At 37.1% G+C, this 19,422-nt stretch overlaps 1 protein-coding gene across 1 annotated transcript in view; it reads left to right on the forward strand.

Annotated features, from left to right (window-relative positions):
• Positions 1 to 19,422, forward strand: part of LOC105392776 (dual specificity testis-specific protein kinase 1) — a 53,077-nt gene that overhangs the window by 20,532 nt on the left and 13,123 nt on the right. The window contains exon 2 of the mRNA XM_038122564.2: positions 12,529 to 12,650. Coding sequence (XP_037978492.2) covers positions 12,529 to 12,650 — 122 coding nt within the window. The remainder of the gene's footprint in view (positions 1 to 12,528; positions 12,651 to 19,422) is intronic.

Genomic DNA, 19,422 nt, shown 5'->3' on the forward strand with positions numbered 1-19,422 from the left:
TTGACCGAATTCTCACGAGAAGCTTTAAATAACAATCTATGATTCATGATGTTTGGGAGCCAAACAACGGTAGAAGTGATATGTTTATCTCCTAGCATCCGTTTCAGGCAGGTGCTAAAGCTGACAGTAATTCAGTTGCTCACCTGTAGGCTCCGTTCCAACTAAAATGAGTATAAGTAGTTTGATGCTTCCCCCTTTCTTTCATAGGAATCAGTGTGACTGTAGCCAACTATAGCCATTATAATCGTCTGATAATTTATTTTAATTATAGGTACATAATACATATTATTCTCTTTAGCTTAGCAAACAATTAGTTAACCACGAACTGAGCTCACATGTTGATTGCGTTTCTTTGACGTAACAAGGTGTATTAAGTTTCATGTTTCGTATCTCAGACGGCCCACGTCGGTTGGCTGAGCACCGGCTATGTTGGTAAAGATTCTCTGATAGTTGAGTGCTGTCTGTAATAGACCTGATGAATATGCATCAGACCGTCATGCCGTGCTTTCATTTGATGATCTTGCAACTATCTTCTGTGCTAAGATCATTCTGCAAACAAGTAAACTCGTCAATCTTAATTCAGCGTCTAATGATACCGACAGAGATATATTGCTGTGAAAATTTTAAATGCTGCTACTATTATCATTGCCGCCGCTATCATTCAAAACGACTCACGTGAAACCTCCATGCAAAAATCTCCTATTGAAATTATGCGAAACACTGGCGCCACTATCAATCTACAATCAATAGTATCTCATCGGTCGAGATATGAATGTGGGCTCGGAGGATGTTGCTGCAACACAACCTGTGACGCCGACGCAATGGATGGTTACTCTATACTGACGAAAAACTAACGAAAGAGAGCTGTCGTGCACATTTAATACAACTAAATACCTAGAGTGGTGGCTCGCACAGCAGCGCTCAGAAACTACGTTTTTCGTCACATAGAGTGACCCCTAGGCCCGAGGCCTACGCACCTCCCACTGGAACACCTTTGATTGGCCCTTTGTTATCTCGGACATTATTCTTTACTCATCTGCGTTGATATTATGTCTTGTATTCTTACAAATCTGAATTCTTAATTGGTTAATTTTTGTTTGTAGTTTGTGCTACATGTTTTTGTTTACATCTAGATTTTTCAAGTATGTTTAACAGTTATACAATCTACAAGTTATGCGTAATCTGCAAGTGCTGATAAATCAGTCTCGTAATCTATTTTTGCAACACCCCGTATATTATGAACTAGTTGTTTGCAGTGCTGACGATAAGGTAATCACAGCAGGCCGACGCTCGAACGGGGACAAAGTAACATCCCATTTTATACGCTTACTTATTGTTACTGGCCATAAAGTCGAGGCCTCTTTTATGAACTGTAACGAAAATGATGATATGAAGATTAAATCTAATAATACACAGTTATTACGGGTCGTTGAAGGATGCACCCGCGGTGCAGGAGGCCTGATGACGTGCCCCCGTCGGTGCGAGCGTGCCTGCTCCATTTCACACAACCATTTGTTCTCTTTAGCTAGTCATCCCACTGACCTAATTGGGGGAGTTTATTGTGCCGCGACAGGTGCATGGAAAACCTTGATTCATTTTGTAGAGAGGCTGTAGTTAAAGAACATCATTTATGATAATATACTTAACTAAAGTTGTAGTTAACATGGCGATTAGCATGGCTCACATTGGAAGTTCATAAATGATCTGTATTGTTAATCGATGTATTCATATAATAATAATAAACTTGACAATATAACTTACCTACTAATTAATGATAGATATAAACATGTTAAAAGCTAATAAAATTGTAAAAGGAACAGTTAATAATTGGTCGATCTCACAGTTGCAATCGAATGACGTTGGAGAAGCAGATGCGGTGCGCGGGATCTCTGCAATGACGCATTCTGAGCTATTACTGCAATGAGATTGTCTTATTATAATGTATATATTTACTACTTATTTTATAGAAAACCAAAATAGAATCATCAACTTGCAATATAGCGTGGTGGTAGCACACTCGCTTATTCTCACGATCGGGATTAGGGCTCAAATCCCGGTGTTGACATGTACTCATATGGAAAGAGAAGAAATTTACTCATATACCATCGTCCTTAGAGTAAATAAAACATCGTGACGAACGAAAATCTAGATCTAGTACGTCTAGATGAGTGAAGCAAAAATCCCCAGTAGACCAACGTGATGGGAAATGGTCCAAATTAAGAAAGGCAGACACAAAGGTTCCAATTTATATGAATAAATAATGTTAATTTTTTTATTGTAATATAATAAAAAAAATCTATCCGATCTTCCGTTAAAGCTTGCACCAGAAAATCTGTCACTGGACGAGTCGCTCTTAAAAACTAGCTGACAGTGCGCCGCGGAAACTAGATTAAAATGTTCCCTAACGACGACAAATGAAAATTCCATACAGAGTTCATTTACTCTTTCGCTTTCAGCTTTTAAATGAAATTCTGGACGCGAAATTTAAATTGCGAGATAGTGAGCACTTTTCATAGCAAACAAAATGTGTCTGCGAGAAAATGAACACCTGATTAAAATACTTACGTATCGTCACCTTCGTTTTAATAAGTTAATCACGTGACAGCTAAAAGATTGTAGAATCAAATATGATTGTCTGTCCACGCGATGTTGCAATAAAATTTCAATCATAATTTGTGAAAGTGTTTTTATCCATCAGAGTAGTCACCGCTTATATCTACTCCATCAATAAAATTGCTATCTGGAGAGTACTGAATGCAATCGGGCGTGGCTATTGTTTATCCCATTAACATCGTTGTTGTTCATACACTTCTAATAGTGGCTATGTGTGACGAAGTGACGAGTGCTATCTGAAGTTAATCACTTTTGATTATACATAACATGTGCCAAATTGTATTTACATTCGACACAACATAAACTTCAACTGACCTGCTTTCTTAAAATATTATTTTATAAAACCATAAATTAAAACGTGTTTGGATTATTTATATTTCATAGATCCAGTTGCTTGTTAATTTCCAACATTTAAATCTCATTAGCATCCGATTACATCTCTTATTTAGAATTGTTCAAGATTTAGAACTTCCGTATCCATTTTTATCGGCTTTTGCTGAGATGTCAACAGTTAGATTTTCTTTCCTTGGTGACTCCAATACTCGGATGGTCGATCAGTGGACCGTCATGTAGTGCATCGCGAATCTGATCGTCCACGGCCGACCTTGCCGCAGATTCCGGCACAGTGGAGTATCACTTGGACAGTAAGCCGAGTTACTGTGCTCGAATTAGCCGGCGATGCGCGGGCGCCTAACAGACGGGGAATTTGTGCCGTATCCGCCGCTTTAATATATAGGTGAAGTGTTATAATTCGCTGCGCTGCAATTTAGGTAATTAACAATGTCGCGTACAATTAACCAATTAAAGATGCCTCGCTAGGAATAGATTAGACATGTGTATGATGTGCTCGATTTTGAACACGCAACGTCACTTGATGGTTTTTAAACTTTCGTCGGAATGGATTTAGCTAGTGCAGTATGCGCGCGACGCGTTCCCGCTAAATGTGGAATGCGTGCGTCGCCGCGGCTCTTCGAAACGGACAACGGGATCTGAAGATTTGCGAACTCACTGCGCGATTTTAACTAGATTAGTCGGCCATACTCAATCTTCTTGCTTGCCGGCCATAATTAAACTATAAATTACAACGTAAACAATAATAAATTGCAATCGCATTTAGCTAATTGAAACTAGGTATCACAGGTCGTTAGTCGTTAAGTTGTCAATATGTGCATTTTTATAGGTCAGCCATATTGCAGTACTAACTATAAAATAAATCTGGCCTTAACATGCCATTGGCAGTAAAGTTAAAATATTTCCAATCCAAAAAGAGCTAGTTTCGATCTCTGCATTCGCCGTAAAACCTCGTAAATATTTATTGAGTTGCACAAAAAGTGCAGCTTACGGCTGGTTCGCTGCACGTCCAACTATATTTTTAGTCGGACAAAAATAGACGCCGACCCGAACTCTGGGCTATATTTATTGAACTACCTTTACTACTATGATGTGATAACAGTGTTTTCCTTTTAGACTGTTATTGTGTTTACAGATTTGCCTGCGTTCTTTTGCTGACATTTTCTGGAATTCCTAAAGCCTCTTTATGAATTCAACTAATCTTTGATCAATATGCAGTTTCCACATCTCTCGGTCCATAAGCGTAATCGGCAATCCTCTTTTGTGGCATACCAACGTGAAAACACAATTAATTTAACACCCAAGCCAGCCCGATATCTTGTGGAGATATTTGAACAATGCCTATGTTTCCTTAAGCCGTCGCGGCTGATTTATTTAAGAAGCACCGGGAAGAGATTTGAGAAATGCTTGCGGCCGCCGGCGCACGGACGCGCGGCTGTAACGCTATCACCAATCTTGAAAACTCCCCGTTATGCCTGAATACTTTCAATCAGTCGTGAGAGTTTAAGCTTTGGGAATGTTGAAAAATAATTTACCTCAGTGTGTTTAAAAGAGAAGAATTGGCCAGGATTTGTTTGCGAGGCGGGACAAAACAATACAAATTCAAGGTCCACTTTTCTCGGCTGCAGTCCATAAAATATAATGCGGCGATCCCAGCGTGCAAAATGGGGGACGACGGTTCTCCGTACATGGCACGATGTCTGCATTCACGGCGTCCCGACATGCCCGTGCCTCTAAAGTAATAAAATTAAAGCTTTGGCCGAACCGCCAAAAGGAGTCTCCCCATACCGCTTTTTATCGACAATCTTCGGGTTTTGTTTCCGACTGTATTTAATTTAAACCTGATTTATATTCGCAGCTTGTCGCCGAAACAAATGTTAAAGAATTAAAATCGGCAACATCATTATGTGAATGAATCATAATGTATCTATTTAGGATCATAGAATTTATGCGGATAGATCACAGGTAATTATAAATTATAAGATTGATTGATTCTATCGATCCAACAGCACGTGTAGACACGACGACAGTGCGATGATAATAAAATAGGGTGTCATTGGCACGTCTAGGTGCAATAAAGCTATATCTAACTGCAGCATTACAGTCATATATTTTATTGTAAGAATATGATAATAAACTATTTCACAGCAATGTTTTTTATCAAGTTTTATGGATGGAATACAGCATCGATAGCCACTAGCCGCCCAGACAACACTTATAAGAAGGCACACTGCAAATAAGCATCCTAAGCGTGAACCGCTACTCGACCGTGCGAAAGGCTAGATAAAAGATCTCGACTACAGCTATCCATATTGGGCTGAGCATTTACATGGACGGTTTCATTTAGTTGGCCAACTCGGACCCTTGCGGTGCCGACAATAAACCCCCTTTGAACCGCCCAATTAGTTTGCGTAACTATAACCTAGCCAACGTTAACAACTCCTGACGACACTAAAAGCCGGCTTTGAACGGCTAAGCCGCTTTTGATATAATATGGCTAAGAACACTTGGGGTAACATTACATATAATATGACCCAAAAAAAACAATTCGAAAATCGGTTAAACCGTTCGGGAGCTACGCTACCACAGAATGATACACACAACACTCCTCTTTTTTTAGGGTTCCGTAGCCAAAATGGCAAAAACGGAACCCTTATAGTTTCGTCATGTCCGTCTGTCCGTCTGTCCGTCTGTCACAGCCGATTTACTCGGAAACTATAAGTACTACAGTGATGAAATTTGATGGGAATATGTGTTGTATGAACCGCTACAAAAATATGACACTAAATAGTAAAAAAAAGAATTGGGGGTGGGGCCCCCCATACATGTAACTGAGGGATGAAATTTTTTTTTTCGATGTACATACCCGTGTGGGGTATCAATGGAAAGGTCTTTTAAAATGATATAAAGTTTTCTAAAAAACATTTTTCTTAAAGTGAACGGTTTTTGAGATATCAGCTCTCAAAGTCGTAAAAAGTATGTCCCTCCCCCTCTATTTTTATAACTACGGGGTATAAAATTCTAAAAAAAATAGAGGTGATGCATGCTAATTAACTCTTTCAACGATTTTTGGTTTGATCAAAGTATCTCTTATAGTTTTTGAGATAGGTGACATAATAAGTTTATTATATTTGCTGCTACGGAACCCTTTGTGCGCGAGCCCGACTCGCACTTGGCCGGTTTTTTATATATAGACGTTGTCTTAATATCGCGAAACCATGCATTCGCGTTATTTTTGTTGTAATGCATGATCTGACTCTATGAGAGTTCGTCGGTATCTGTAATATCAACTGCCCAGAAAGAAGTCGACATCACAAATAGCGGATATGAATTGTGAGGACTTCTGTCTATTCTCGTCTGTGATTGGCTTTGGATGCGGCGCGATCGCTTCCTTATATTTTTCCTCGGGCGACTTCAGCTTGCAAACACCGCTTGGAACACATCCAAGTCGATGAAAGGAGGCTATACAATGGGAAGAAAGCACCCATTTGTATCCTTTTTTGTCCATTCTATTCAGTATTTTTTACATTTCTGTTATTAAAGAATTTCGGAAGCAGGAAGAAATAGTGCTGAAAATGCAATAGGAAACTAAATATGATACTATTATCTATTGTATATTTTAATAATTTGTATAATAATTAAGAAGCGTAAAAAAATATATCGCTAATTTGACCTAGAAAGAAGCGATAAACAATGAGGTCAAGATGCAAGAGAGCTTTATTTGCCTACACCAGTTATCAGGTACATATGTAATTACAGATTGCAGAGTATGCATGTATGTAGATATACTAATACAAAGGTATATATATATCAATATCGAATTTTAATTTATCGGTACAAATAAGAGGGACATTTGTGTTAATAAGTAAAAAAACTTTCCCCAAAAATAGCTTAGCATAAATACAGAAATCACTTACCTTTCAAAAGGTGTCGCTGTCTCGTTAGCCGCTCTATCCGTTCTTCTCCACATTCCTCAGCCTACCCAATATCAACGTAAAATAACCCTTATTAAGTATGCACATAAGAGCTCGTGAGTTGTTCGGTCGGCCGTGTCAAGTGGTGGCCCATGGAGAGCCGGGGCGTCTTAATCCGAAAGTCAGCTAACGTGGGTGTCGGGTACTGTTAGCTCCCACTTCCGACGGTTATGTTGAGAACAACACTCTGTTTGAATTTAGAATTAGATCTCTTCATATGAAATGCATAATGAATGCCTGGGGAGATGCATCTGCGGTTCAAGCCAGCAGGTTGGTACTATGTAAGGTTATTTACAAGGCAGGGATCGACCATTATTATTATTTTCATATTTCATATTTATTCATTTCAAAACAATATACATTGTGTAGAAAAATTCTTATAGCTAAAATCATTAACAGGCATAAACACATTGAAAAATAATACACAGGCATAAACACATTGAGAAATAATTAACAGGCATAAACACATTTCGAAATAATTAATTAACAATAATAAATGTATTACAATAAAATTAGTCAAATACAATAAAATCAATTATATTATAAATGTCCTTTAGATACAATAAGATTAATTCGTAATTTGTAACTTAAGATCTAGATAAGTATTCATCAATGGAATAGTAACATTTCTTCAACAAAAATGACTTAAGTTTGTTTTTAAAATTAGTTTTGTTATCTATTAACTTTAGCTCTACCGGCAGTTTGTTGTACAGCACAATTGACTGATACCTCGATGTGTGCTTTGCTATTTCCAAAATTGGGACAGGATGAACATTTTTTATTTCCTTTCTTCTCGATGCATTTCGGGCAAGTTTATTGTTCACATCTTCAAATTTATGAAGATTTTTTGCTAAGTCGGTAAGCAAGACGAATATATAAAGACATGGAACGGTGAGTATGTCGAGAGCGACAAAATGTTCTCTGCATGATTCCCATTGAGGTATTCTTACTATAGTACGAATAGCTCTCTTCTGGCAAACAAAAGCCTTATGCGAATTATAGTTGTAACTATTACATACTTATATCTTGTTAAAGCCATTTATTTCCAAATCTTAGTTTGTTCTTATGTACATAATATTTGTCTATGTAATCGTTGTTTTAGCTTGAAGGTGCAATGACAAAACTCTTGCTTTATCCGAAACTGTCTTTTTCATAAGCTGTGATGACCCAAGTGGTGAAGACCTAAAAACCTCCACTATACCTACATAACTTTTCAGTCATTCGCAGCGGCTTTCCTATCTAATTACAATATAATTAATTCCATTGTAACTCCTGTCCCTGTAGCACGGGGCGCTATTAAGACGTGACAAAAGTTCTCCGTCGCGCTCGCTCTCGAGTGCGATGCAAAACTCTTGTCACGTCTTAAATGCGCCCCGTACTAGCCCTTCAGAACGTAATAAGTCCTTCTCACGTGACCTATATTTATCTATAGGATATAAGAACCAACAAATTGTCAGAAGTTTAATGAAGTGTATGATTTTTGAGAACGGTCCTACCGTTAATGTGTACGGCCACCCCTTTCAGTCATCTGCAGAAATCAACTTAATATTTCAGTCAATATTTTACTAAACAGAACGAATTTCCGCTGCATCTGACGAAGATGATGATTGTTGGATTCATATATTATTTAAATTATACAACACAATAGTCGAATTATAACTTGGAATAAAGAAAAAGCAGTTTTCCCCCAAAATGTCTCGCTAACAGGATTTCAGACCCCGTCGCCTCGAGGGGAAAAGTAAATTGATGAATCTACTGGCTTACAAACTTGAGGAAAACAATTGTATAAGTGTTGTGTGTGTGTGAAATAGGTTTTATTTCAACAATTTCTTGTATGTTTTACTTACTTAGGGCTTATTTTTCAATGGTCAGATAAATGTTATCTAAGGAATAATATTGTTGCTGTCACTGTCTAATAAAAACATTCAGATGTGACAGCATCTGAATTATTCCTCAGATAACTTTTATCTGAATATTGAAAAATCAACCCTTATTTCAGCATTCTGAAAGACCTCGTACCTATAGTGGAAACTCACATAAAATGCTACGAGGGCTACACCGAAAAGATCGGGAATAGAATACTTAGGAATAAATTAGAGTGAAACCTTTTTGGTGTATCAAATGTAGTGTTTTTTCAAACATAATTCCATTTTCGAATTTTAAAAAAAGTAAAAAATAAAAGAGTATTGACCATTTGAATTTGACAAGTCGGTGTAAAAAATGGAGCTTACGCGGGAACATTTCCGTGCAATAATTTTTCACAACTTTCGTCGAGGTTTATCTCAAGAACAATGTCTCGCCGAGCTTGTTTCTATTTATAAACTTGAAGCACCAAGTAAAACGACTATATATCGTTGGTATTCTGAGTTTCGCCGTGGACGTTCCTCTCTTACCACAGTCCCTTCTACTGGTCGGCCAAAAACAGCGGTAACACAAGATAACATCGATGCTGTACGCCAGTTAATAAAAGAAGATAGACATGTGACATACGAGCAGATTCGGGCTTCTCTCAGCATTGGTATGACAGCCATTCAAACCATTTTACATGAAGAACTGGGTGTCAAGAAGTTAGTTTCGCGCTGGGTGCCCCACCGTTTGACCGAGGAACAAAAGTCGGCTCGTGTTAATTGGTGTCGATCTGCTCTGCAACGGTTCAATGGAGGCAGTTCAAATGCTGTCTACAATATCGTCTCTGGTGATGAATCGTGGATTTATTCATATGAGCCCGAAAGAAAACATCAATCGGCAGTTTGGGTCTTCGAAGGTGAGGTCAAGCCAACAAAAGTTATTCGCTCACGCAGCGTGTCGAAAAAAATGGTCGCTTCGTTTGTATCGAAAACTGGCCATGTGGCTACGATTCCATTACAAGAACAAAGGACGGTTACTGCTGATTGGTACACAACAGTTTGTTTGCCGGAAGTCGTAAGAGAAATTCGTAAAACTAACCCGAATCGTCGTATAATCCTTCACCACGATAATGCAAGCTCTCATACCGCTCGCAAAACAAGACTATTTTAAATATGGAAAACGTGGAGTTGATGGACCATCCTCCGTATAGCCCTGATCTGAGCCCCAATGATTATTTTACATTACCAAGAATTAAAGATATGCTACGTGGTCAACGGTTTAGCGGCCCAGAAGAGGCGGTCGAAGCTTACAAATCAGCTGTTTTGACAGTATCCACTTCAGACTGGAATTACTGTTTCAATGATTGGTTTAATCGAATGAAAAAGTGCATTGAATGTCACGGAGACTACTTTGAAAAACAATAAAAGTAAATAATATTATGATATCTTTGTACTTTTTTCTATTCCCGATCATTTCGGTATCGCCCTCGTAACTTTCTGTCAGTTGATAGTGAAATGAGAACGCAACTAATCCCAAAGAATAACTTGTACTCACCACGATGACAAACATATGTCTAGCTCTGGTGTAAACATATAGGTAGGTAACTACCTAAAGGAAAAAATATCATTATAATACCTAAAGGAAAACACAACATCTGAAAACATAAACAAATGTAAATATCCCAAGCAGTGTACCGAAACAACTAGAGATAGGACCTCCCCTCATTAATTCGAGCTGCGATATCATGCAGCATCAGCGTATCGGAATCGGAACAGTTACTCGGAACGGTCTACAAATCTACAATCCAATCTCACCTGCAGCGGGGTTACTGTAGCTTGACAAGAAACGAACGAACGAAAGCTCTCATGCAATCGGGCCTTTAATGCAACTGGAGATAAGAGGGTGCACGAAAGGATCCTCCGCGAGTGACGTATACCTACCTTATACAGGGCTTAGGGATACCCTTTTTGCAACACCCTGTATACGTCAGCGAATGAGAATAGGTTGAGTGACAAAGTGAGGTCGCGGAGATTACCGCAGAAGCGCCCCGAGACTTAGTTTTACTGATGATAGAGTGACCCCACAGAGCAGCCTACATCGCCACCCCACTGCCGGCCTTCGTGCTTCCCTCCATTGTTTTCTATTTTACCATTCTAAGCATCCAGGTGCCGCGAATAATATGCGTAATTCACACTTTTATTGTGTCGAGTGCCGATAAATATGCGGATTATCCGATTGTCGAAGGCAAAGAATTGTTCTCGGCGAAAATTGTTGTGATTTATAAAAAAATACGATTCACATTTCTATGCTACTATGTTTGTAGCTGTCCCTTGAAAGTTTAGCAGAGTTAAGTTATAAGACCATAGTCGAAAATCCAAAAAATATTTTTACTTGGAAATCAGTATCTTTGAGGTCAATCCTTTGTTATTGAAGAGAAAAACGTAAGCAATGCCGCTCACTGTAAATAGATGCATTTACTGCACAGCCGAAGGCATTCAACGGCTTCTTCAACACTGCTATTGTTTAACTTGTATCAATGTTATTCAAAACGGCTAAGTAATAATGATATTTATGAATACAAACTTGAATGTAAAGACAAAATATATTATGTTCTGTACTTTAAAACAATATTAACAAATACAAATTCCGAACATTGTTTTGCAAAATGAAATATAAATTTGTTGAACATGTAATTAAGTTGGTGAAACGGCTATATTGTTTGACACGTATGCAGTAGTCGGTAATCTTTACCACCCCATCAGTCTTGATTAGCCGTGACTCATCGGCCACTACGAAGGTGGGTGTACTCCGCTACATCGACATTTGAAACATAAATCACTCCGAAATTTAATGTTACGCTAATGAAGTCTTCGCTTAACGACTACAAAGCTGAAGTTAATTAGGTACAATCCTCTTAATTTTGTGTGAAGAAGGTAACGCGATGCAAAACTTAATGAATGCTAATTTTAGGATTGTTTATCGCGTTGGCGATTATTATTTAACTATTTTAAATGGTTTTTGTGAATATCATAATCGAAATTAAAATGTTTATGACGCCATCCGTCAAAAGATGGTGATTCATCCTGATGACGATATCAGCGGAGATCCAAGAGGGGACACTGCCCCACACATTCAAGATCATAATAATATCACAGTTCAAAATGACTCATCTGATAAACACTCTGCAGTTTTGCTATCGATTTTGCTAGCTTGCAGCTATAAGATAATTTGTCAAGAATCGTGAAGTTGTAAGGCATCGGTGTTTCGGTGATTGATTACGCCGAAGGTCGTCGGTTTCGGACAGCCGTCACGTGGCTGGGGCAGTCGGCTTACGGAGGAGCTCAGGCAATCTCATTAGGGGCTTCATCAACCTACTATGTAGATACTGCGATTTTATGCTTGTATACTGTACTGTATACATATCTATTTATATTTAAAAGTACAGTGTATTAATAACGATAAAGCGGATTTATAAGTTCTTAAGGCATATACTTGTACGAACTTTGATAGGAATAAGATACCTTATCGATTTCATTAGAAATATTTTGTTACGGTCATCCGGTTATTCGTTATCAAAGTTATATCGATAAGGTGTGCTGGACCAAGAATTTATGCCTGTCATTGCCGTTATATACGTCAATGGAACTTTTTCATTGCTCGCGAGTTTAGATCATGTATTTTAAGAAAAGCTGTTAACAGTATGAAATGCTGGTCATTTAAATATATTTCCCTATTGTTGCAGGTTACCCACAAGACGACCCACAAGGTGATGGTGCTGAAGATGAACCAGCAGCGCGCCAACCGGCCCAACATGCTGCGCGAGGTGCAGCTCATGAACAAGCTCAAGCACCCCAACATCCTCGGGTGAGTGGCGAATACTGAGTGTATTTGAGCAATGAAAAAGTTCCACTAACGAACTGTCGGCACCAAATGACCCCGATTTGTTTAAACATTTAATTTAAAATCGAGACTTAATATTTACGTTTTTAGTCAGTTATATTCTGATGTGATGTAAAATGTACTACAATATTGGAGAAGGCGTCATCAAGCTAGCCTTTTCCGTTTAAGAGTAATTTGGTGCTATTGTCACTGGAAATTTTTCATTGCTCACTGCAGTGTAATAGAGGAATGGATGGCGCAGTGGATAGTGACTCTGACTGCGGTGCCCACGGGTCCCGGTTCAAAAACAAATGTTAATAACTCCCCAATTTAAGAGGAGCCCTATGTTCTGTAGTAGTATTTATGGACTGTTTGTGTGTGTGTGAATACAAAATCCTCCAGGGTCGAACTGTATATTGTATATCTTAATGCCCACGTAATACCAGTACTAAAATCGTCCAAGCGAAATGAATTACAGTATTTTCCATCTGATTAATGGGGAGTATTCGAAGAAAACGCTTATTATTTTCAACCATTATCTGAACGATAACCTTCACCAATCTTTTTGTGTTCTATGCAGTTTTACATATTTATTGCGAATATTATTTTAATTGTCTTACATGGGAACACGTAAACACAAGAACTTCTCGAGTAAACTCCAGTTTATTGTCCAGAAACCTTCAGTAGCGCAAACATTAGTGGTGATTTCATCAAAGTAAACATTTGACCTGGAGCGGTGAAATAACGGTATCTTTCGTTTACATAATGGCTTTATTTAATAACGCCTACTCACTAAGTTTGCAGTTAAATATGCGATTATAAGAGTTGGGTAAAATTACCTCATTGTTGTATATTGTATAGAAAGCTGCATTAAGTAGAACAATTTGATGAAATCAACATAATGAAATGTCTTATTACGGTTTTGAAACCGATTACACTGGCTGGACCAAGGGACCGATTTTCGTATGTGTTATAGTTTCAGAAATTCTTAAGGGCCCGTACAGGGTGACGTGCCGCGCCAATTTTGGGTTTTCAATGCTCTTCACACAGCACACGCAGTGACACGCACACATGTAAGTTTGCACAGTGGGTCGATAAACTTTTACTCGCCAACTTTATTGACAATAGGGAATATGCGTAATTTTTTTTTATACTTTTATTGGATAGTTTTACATCACTTTATTATAGTAAAAAAAAATTCAACGCCAAAATAAGTAATTTAAGGTATTTTAAAGAAAGTTAAAAAATTACAACCATCACGACCACTTTGAAATTCCCGTCAGGATGGCGGGCTGTCGTGACGTCATAATCGTTTAATTTCACGGCTCAGAATAATGAGTCCGTCAGTCGGCATAGATTTTTTACCTAATCAAGTAATCACAGAGTACTTTTGTATTTTCAACAAACCAATGTTGTCATGGTAACAAACGAAAAAGGAAGTGTATAAAGTGTGATCAGTGGCTGTTTTGTAATGGGAGCTCGTAAATAGCTGCTAGTAGCTCTTTTGAAATGGGAGCGCGCAAACCAGAGGACCTTTGTACACAATACGAGTATTACGCTATTATGGCAATATGAATATAAAGTAATATTTGTATTGTATGTAAGTACTTACTGTAACTTTGGTTCTCAGTAAGAGAGACTAGGGTTAGTGGGTCATTCTATTCTATTATCTGTGGGGGTGTAAGAACCTGCACCTGGCTCTCTTGAATGGAACCATTGTGCATATCTCAAAGGTCTAAACCCCCTTATCTAAACTATCGAATAAGATTCCCTAATATTTGGGCACACGGCTCTCGACTTTTCAATAGTCTTTGCTGTCCTTTTCCGCAGCTGGCCACAGTTTACTCGTTCATACTGCGTAATAAATTTAATGTGTCCAGTTCTTCTGATTACGAGAATTCTTCCATAACTTAATTTAGAAAAAAATAACAACTTTTGAAATATACTAACGACTGCCATTAACCTAAAAGTAGAAAGAGCAACTTGTGTCATGTTCATGTCATAATACTTACAATACAAATTTAATTTTATTGTGTTGCAATATGAAGCATATTTGAGTGGCTCGTTGACTAGCGAATGGCTGTTTACGCCTCATTACAATAGAACAACTAGTGGCAGCCCATACACTACCAACAAAAAATATAAATAGTCCTAAACTTTGCAAACAAACAAGCATATCAAACAAGAAGTGGAGAGGTTATAGGAGGCTAGGATCTACTCGTATTGGAGGAATTTTTATGTGATCCATCGTATCTGATCACAACGAGCATCACAAATACTCGGTGACATTAACATTTCTTTGTTTACACTTGACATTTATTTAACTATACGCAAACGCAAAGAAGTTATTATTCTGAGATTGATATATAAAGAATTATGACGTCACATCCGCCCTAAGAAAATGGGTGACGTTTCTCGGAAGTTAGAATTTACCGAAGTTTTTTTGTACTTTTCAACTTCATTTACTTGCTCAAAAATAAATTATAATCAAAAATAATGATGGAGTCGTAGTTATGAAACAACAAAGTTTATTATAAATAATATTTGACCTTTATTTGAACCACTTGCATATTCCCTATTATGTTCAAGTACATTTTGGGTGATTTTAGGGTAAGTACCTAAGTATAATTCTTACTTACACTGGTAGGCACCAGGAAAGAGTAGAAATTAATAGGGGTGCCACTTTACTCTATACTCGGAACCCGATTAGCTTTCTCAAACAAATGTGGTATTTACTTGTAGAAAGGTAACTACAAGTATTAAAGTGTAGATAATAAGTTTCGGGCATCCTCCAGCCAACTGAACCCCGACGACAAAGCAAAGTAAATACATAGTGTCGCAAAAAGGCTATACTAAGCCAAAAGGGGATGACTCAAGGGGTCATTCTGAACAACTTTTGTTCTACGAGATTTGCAAATTCGCGAAAAAAAATATTCGTTTTCCATGGTAAAAAGTCACATGTCCAACAAAGTTTCTATGAAAAAGGTTTTTTTTTGTTAATTTCCAAAACTCGTAGAGCAAAAGTTCAGAATGACCCCCTGTCTTACTCCTTTTTACCCGACTGCCGAAGGAGGAGGGTAATGTTTTTTGATTGTATGTATGTATATATGTATGTTTGTCTGTTTCTTTGTTCCCTCCTGTAGCCTAAACGGCTTGATAGATTTTGATGTATGAGGTATTGTTAGAAGCGTATTGATGGCGCGATGGCTATAGGCTATGTGACGTTCCATTAAAATGTACATAGCGCCCTCTTGAGGACATAACGTGATGATCGAAAAAATAATAATTCAACTTTGCCGTGTAAGGTATCAAATGAAAGGACTTGATTTTCACATTACAAAAATATGCATATTGAAGGTATTTAAATAACAACACCAAAATTATTGAAATAAAAAATGATCATGAACTACCTACCGACGTAAAATTTCATAAAATAAAAACAACTAAAAAGTTACAAATAAAAAAATACAATTATAAAAAACTAAAAACCTGACTGTACGCTAAAAACATGAAAACGAGTCCCAATGTTAATGGAAAGTATCGCAGGCGGGGACCAACTTGACCGCCACTCAAGGCCGTTTTCTAAGTAACATTCAGCTAAATGGTGAACCCTCTGCTGGTATAATTTGTTTATATACCGCAATTTTCAATACCTGTAAGTACATTTTTTGGCAGCATAATATTTTTACTTAATTTTAGGGTTTCGAACGTCAAAAGAAAAAAAGCAACCGTTATAGGATCTCTTTGTTGTCCGTCTGTCTGACTGACTGTCTGTCACCGCCCTTTTTCTCAGAAACGGGTAAAGATATCAAGCTTATATTTCGCATAGATGGGGAGTACCCCAAAAAATATATTATGGTACTCCCTGTCCCACACAAGTAAATTGGGTCTTATATTTTTTCCAGTTATTTTGATGTGTATCCTTTTTTTTATTTGTTATTTTGTATAAGTATGTGTTTCTTTTCTTTAAATCTGTATTTTTTTGTTGTTGCTGTCTATGTGTCGAAAAAATGTATCTTTATCTTCAAATCACGCCATCTATCGTTTGTTTTTTTTGTGGCTACTGTCTATAGAAGAAATTCCGTCATTGACAATTTTACGTTACGAATTTATTTTTATTTATTTTATTTTTATTTTTACATTTTCGTGGAGAATCAACAGCATTTTGTTAATAAATAATTATTACTTATGAACACATAACAACTTGATGCCATTAACAGAATGAACTTAGTAAACCCAGTAAACCTAACACATCCAGAGGAAAAACAAAATCTCTTTCTCTCTCTCTGAAAAACATACTTAATAGCCCAAACTCGATGCTTTTAGCTATTAACATCTTTGAAATAAAATTGAGCCACCACCGTGTTACTGCCCTCATCAGATCCTCACGAGACCATACCTCAACCAGCACCAAGAGACTGTATTTTTGATCCCTAACCTAATGTTCGTGCGTATTGTCATCACTTAGATCCATTCGCTATATTCCTGCTCCTCATCAGACCTTTACGAGACTGTAATATCACGAGAATATTGCACACTATCTAATTTAATTTAATGTATTGAATATACTGGAAGAATTATGCTTCCTCAATTTCAAATCAAATTATGTTGGTGTCATAAAAGTTGAAAAAGTGCAATGACAACCAATGTGCAGTGATTTTGTATCTGTACACGATAAGATCGCGAGCTGTCAGTGCTGCCTAAACCGACGTGACCCTTCTTTGGAGGCCAGCGGCCAACTGAGTCAAACGTCACTTGTGTTTATGATTTTATAACACAGAAAGCCGCCATAGATATTTGTATGAAGATTTGAGGGAAAAAAATTGCTCAAGTTTGGGATTAATTTACACAAAATAAGTGTGTGTTTATTAAAAAACAAGGTATTTAGCGCCTAGTCCAAGCCTTTAACTTTATAATATGATAAAAATCATATGAAAATTCTTTATAATTACGACACAGTTGTTACAATACGGGAGTGTGATTGACTGGTTTTTCTTGATATTCTGAAATTAATTTACAGTTATCCATAATCATTTACTTAAATTCGAATGATTCAGCACCTAGCTAGACTCTTCAACTACCTGTGTGATTTTTTTCAAGGCTGTAGAGCATCATTTACTACATAATTCTATGACAATGCCAACCCTCGATTCCCTATTGCAGACCCTTAATCTGACCAATCTAAAAAGTCACCTGTATTCCCTAATGTAGGTACCAAATCGTTTTTTGAATAAAGCTCGACTGTCCGATTCGACACCACCATAAATGATCGAAGACACCACCAGTCAAACTTGATGATCGTACCTTTTGTTTCGCTGCTTTCTTCGTGCAAACACATCACGGAGTGTTATTTCAAATCCCATTGTCTGCGTTTGTATTAACTCACTGATAAATACGGAAGTGGCATATTGTTGTTTGAGCCTTCTATTACTTTTGTATGTATTGTGCACAAGCATTACTAATACTTTGCTGAGCGAGTAATAACTTTCTGAAGTAATATTGTGTACAAACATCGTACAACAGTGCTGCATGATCATCATTATATTACATTAAACGTTTAAATTCTATATATTTTTATTAGTCGAATCGTATTTCATACTTTTTACATCGTAATTCAAAGATTCACGTAACCGTTACTACATTTTCTAAACAATGAGCAGTTAGTCAGCGATTGAGTTCCTTATTGGAACTTTTTCTTGTTAAAAACTTTCACTGATGATCTTTGATTTCATAGATGTCATGGCGCTCGTAGCAAAGGTTGGTTTTTCTGCACGCGAGTCGTTTTAATTAGCAATTTGCATTGATGGTGTTGCCATTGTATGACAGCCTTGGCAGAAGCCTCATTGCATGATCCTCGACAGATAATGCCGCTATTATTTATAATAACTTGCAATTAATTCGTTTCTTCACTGTTCTTATAAGGTATGATTTAAGTATTTTAGAGTCTCTTATTGTTTGCTTATCTTCATTGATATCCATTTATTCTGACTCAGTACGTGCTCTTAATTCTAATTGTAGGTGATCTAATAATTTCTCTCGCGAGTCTAGTAAAAGTTTATAATTCATAGTTTTCTCGGCGGTAATCAATAATCATAACTAATAAAGGCCTAGCCCTAGTCAGGAGTGATAAATAACACTTCAATCACAGTTAAAGCACTTTATTCACTTATCACTTTAAGTATAGGTACACGTTACACAGAAACCACAACCGATCACAACACCTCATGCTTCAACGTCTGTCGATAGACTGACTACTTCACTCTGTGAGTGATGATACTCATGACAAGTCTTTAGTAACGGGGTTTGACTACAGGTGGCGACACTAGACTTACTTCCTATAAAGTCAAACCCCGCTATTATTAAATCTTAATTAATATTATTCATTCTAAAATCTTCTCAGTATTTACTAATATTAATAACAATTTTAAATCAATAGAGAAATGAAAACATTACTATTCTTAAAAGTAAGTTTACTTCCTTGTTTACAATTTGATTCGAACTTCCGTTTAATAGAAACACTTAACCAATTATTCCAATATTCATCATACATACATACATTTTAATGATTTCAGTATATTTAATTAATACCTAAATGCGTAATAACACTAATAACGCTTACAGCTCGGCCATCTGACTTTCTGGTACGTCCTCGTACAATTGCTTGGATGAATTTACCTCTAATATGAGTATATAATTATACAGTAATAAAGATTTCCAAACAAAATATATTCATATCTATCGATTTTAATGATATTCA

This window comes from Plutella xylostella, chromosome 22, assembly GCF_932276165.1.
Source record: "Plutella xylostella chromosome 22, ilPluXylo3.1, whole genome shotgun sequence".
In the NCBI taxonomy this organism is placed as follows: Eukaryota; Metazoa; Arthropoda; class Insecta; order Lepidoptera; family Plutellidae; genus Plutella; species Plutella xylostella.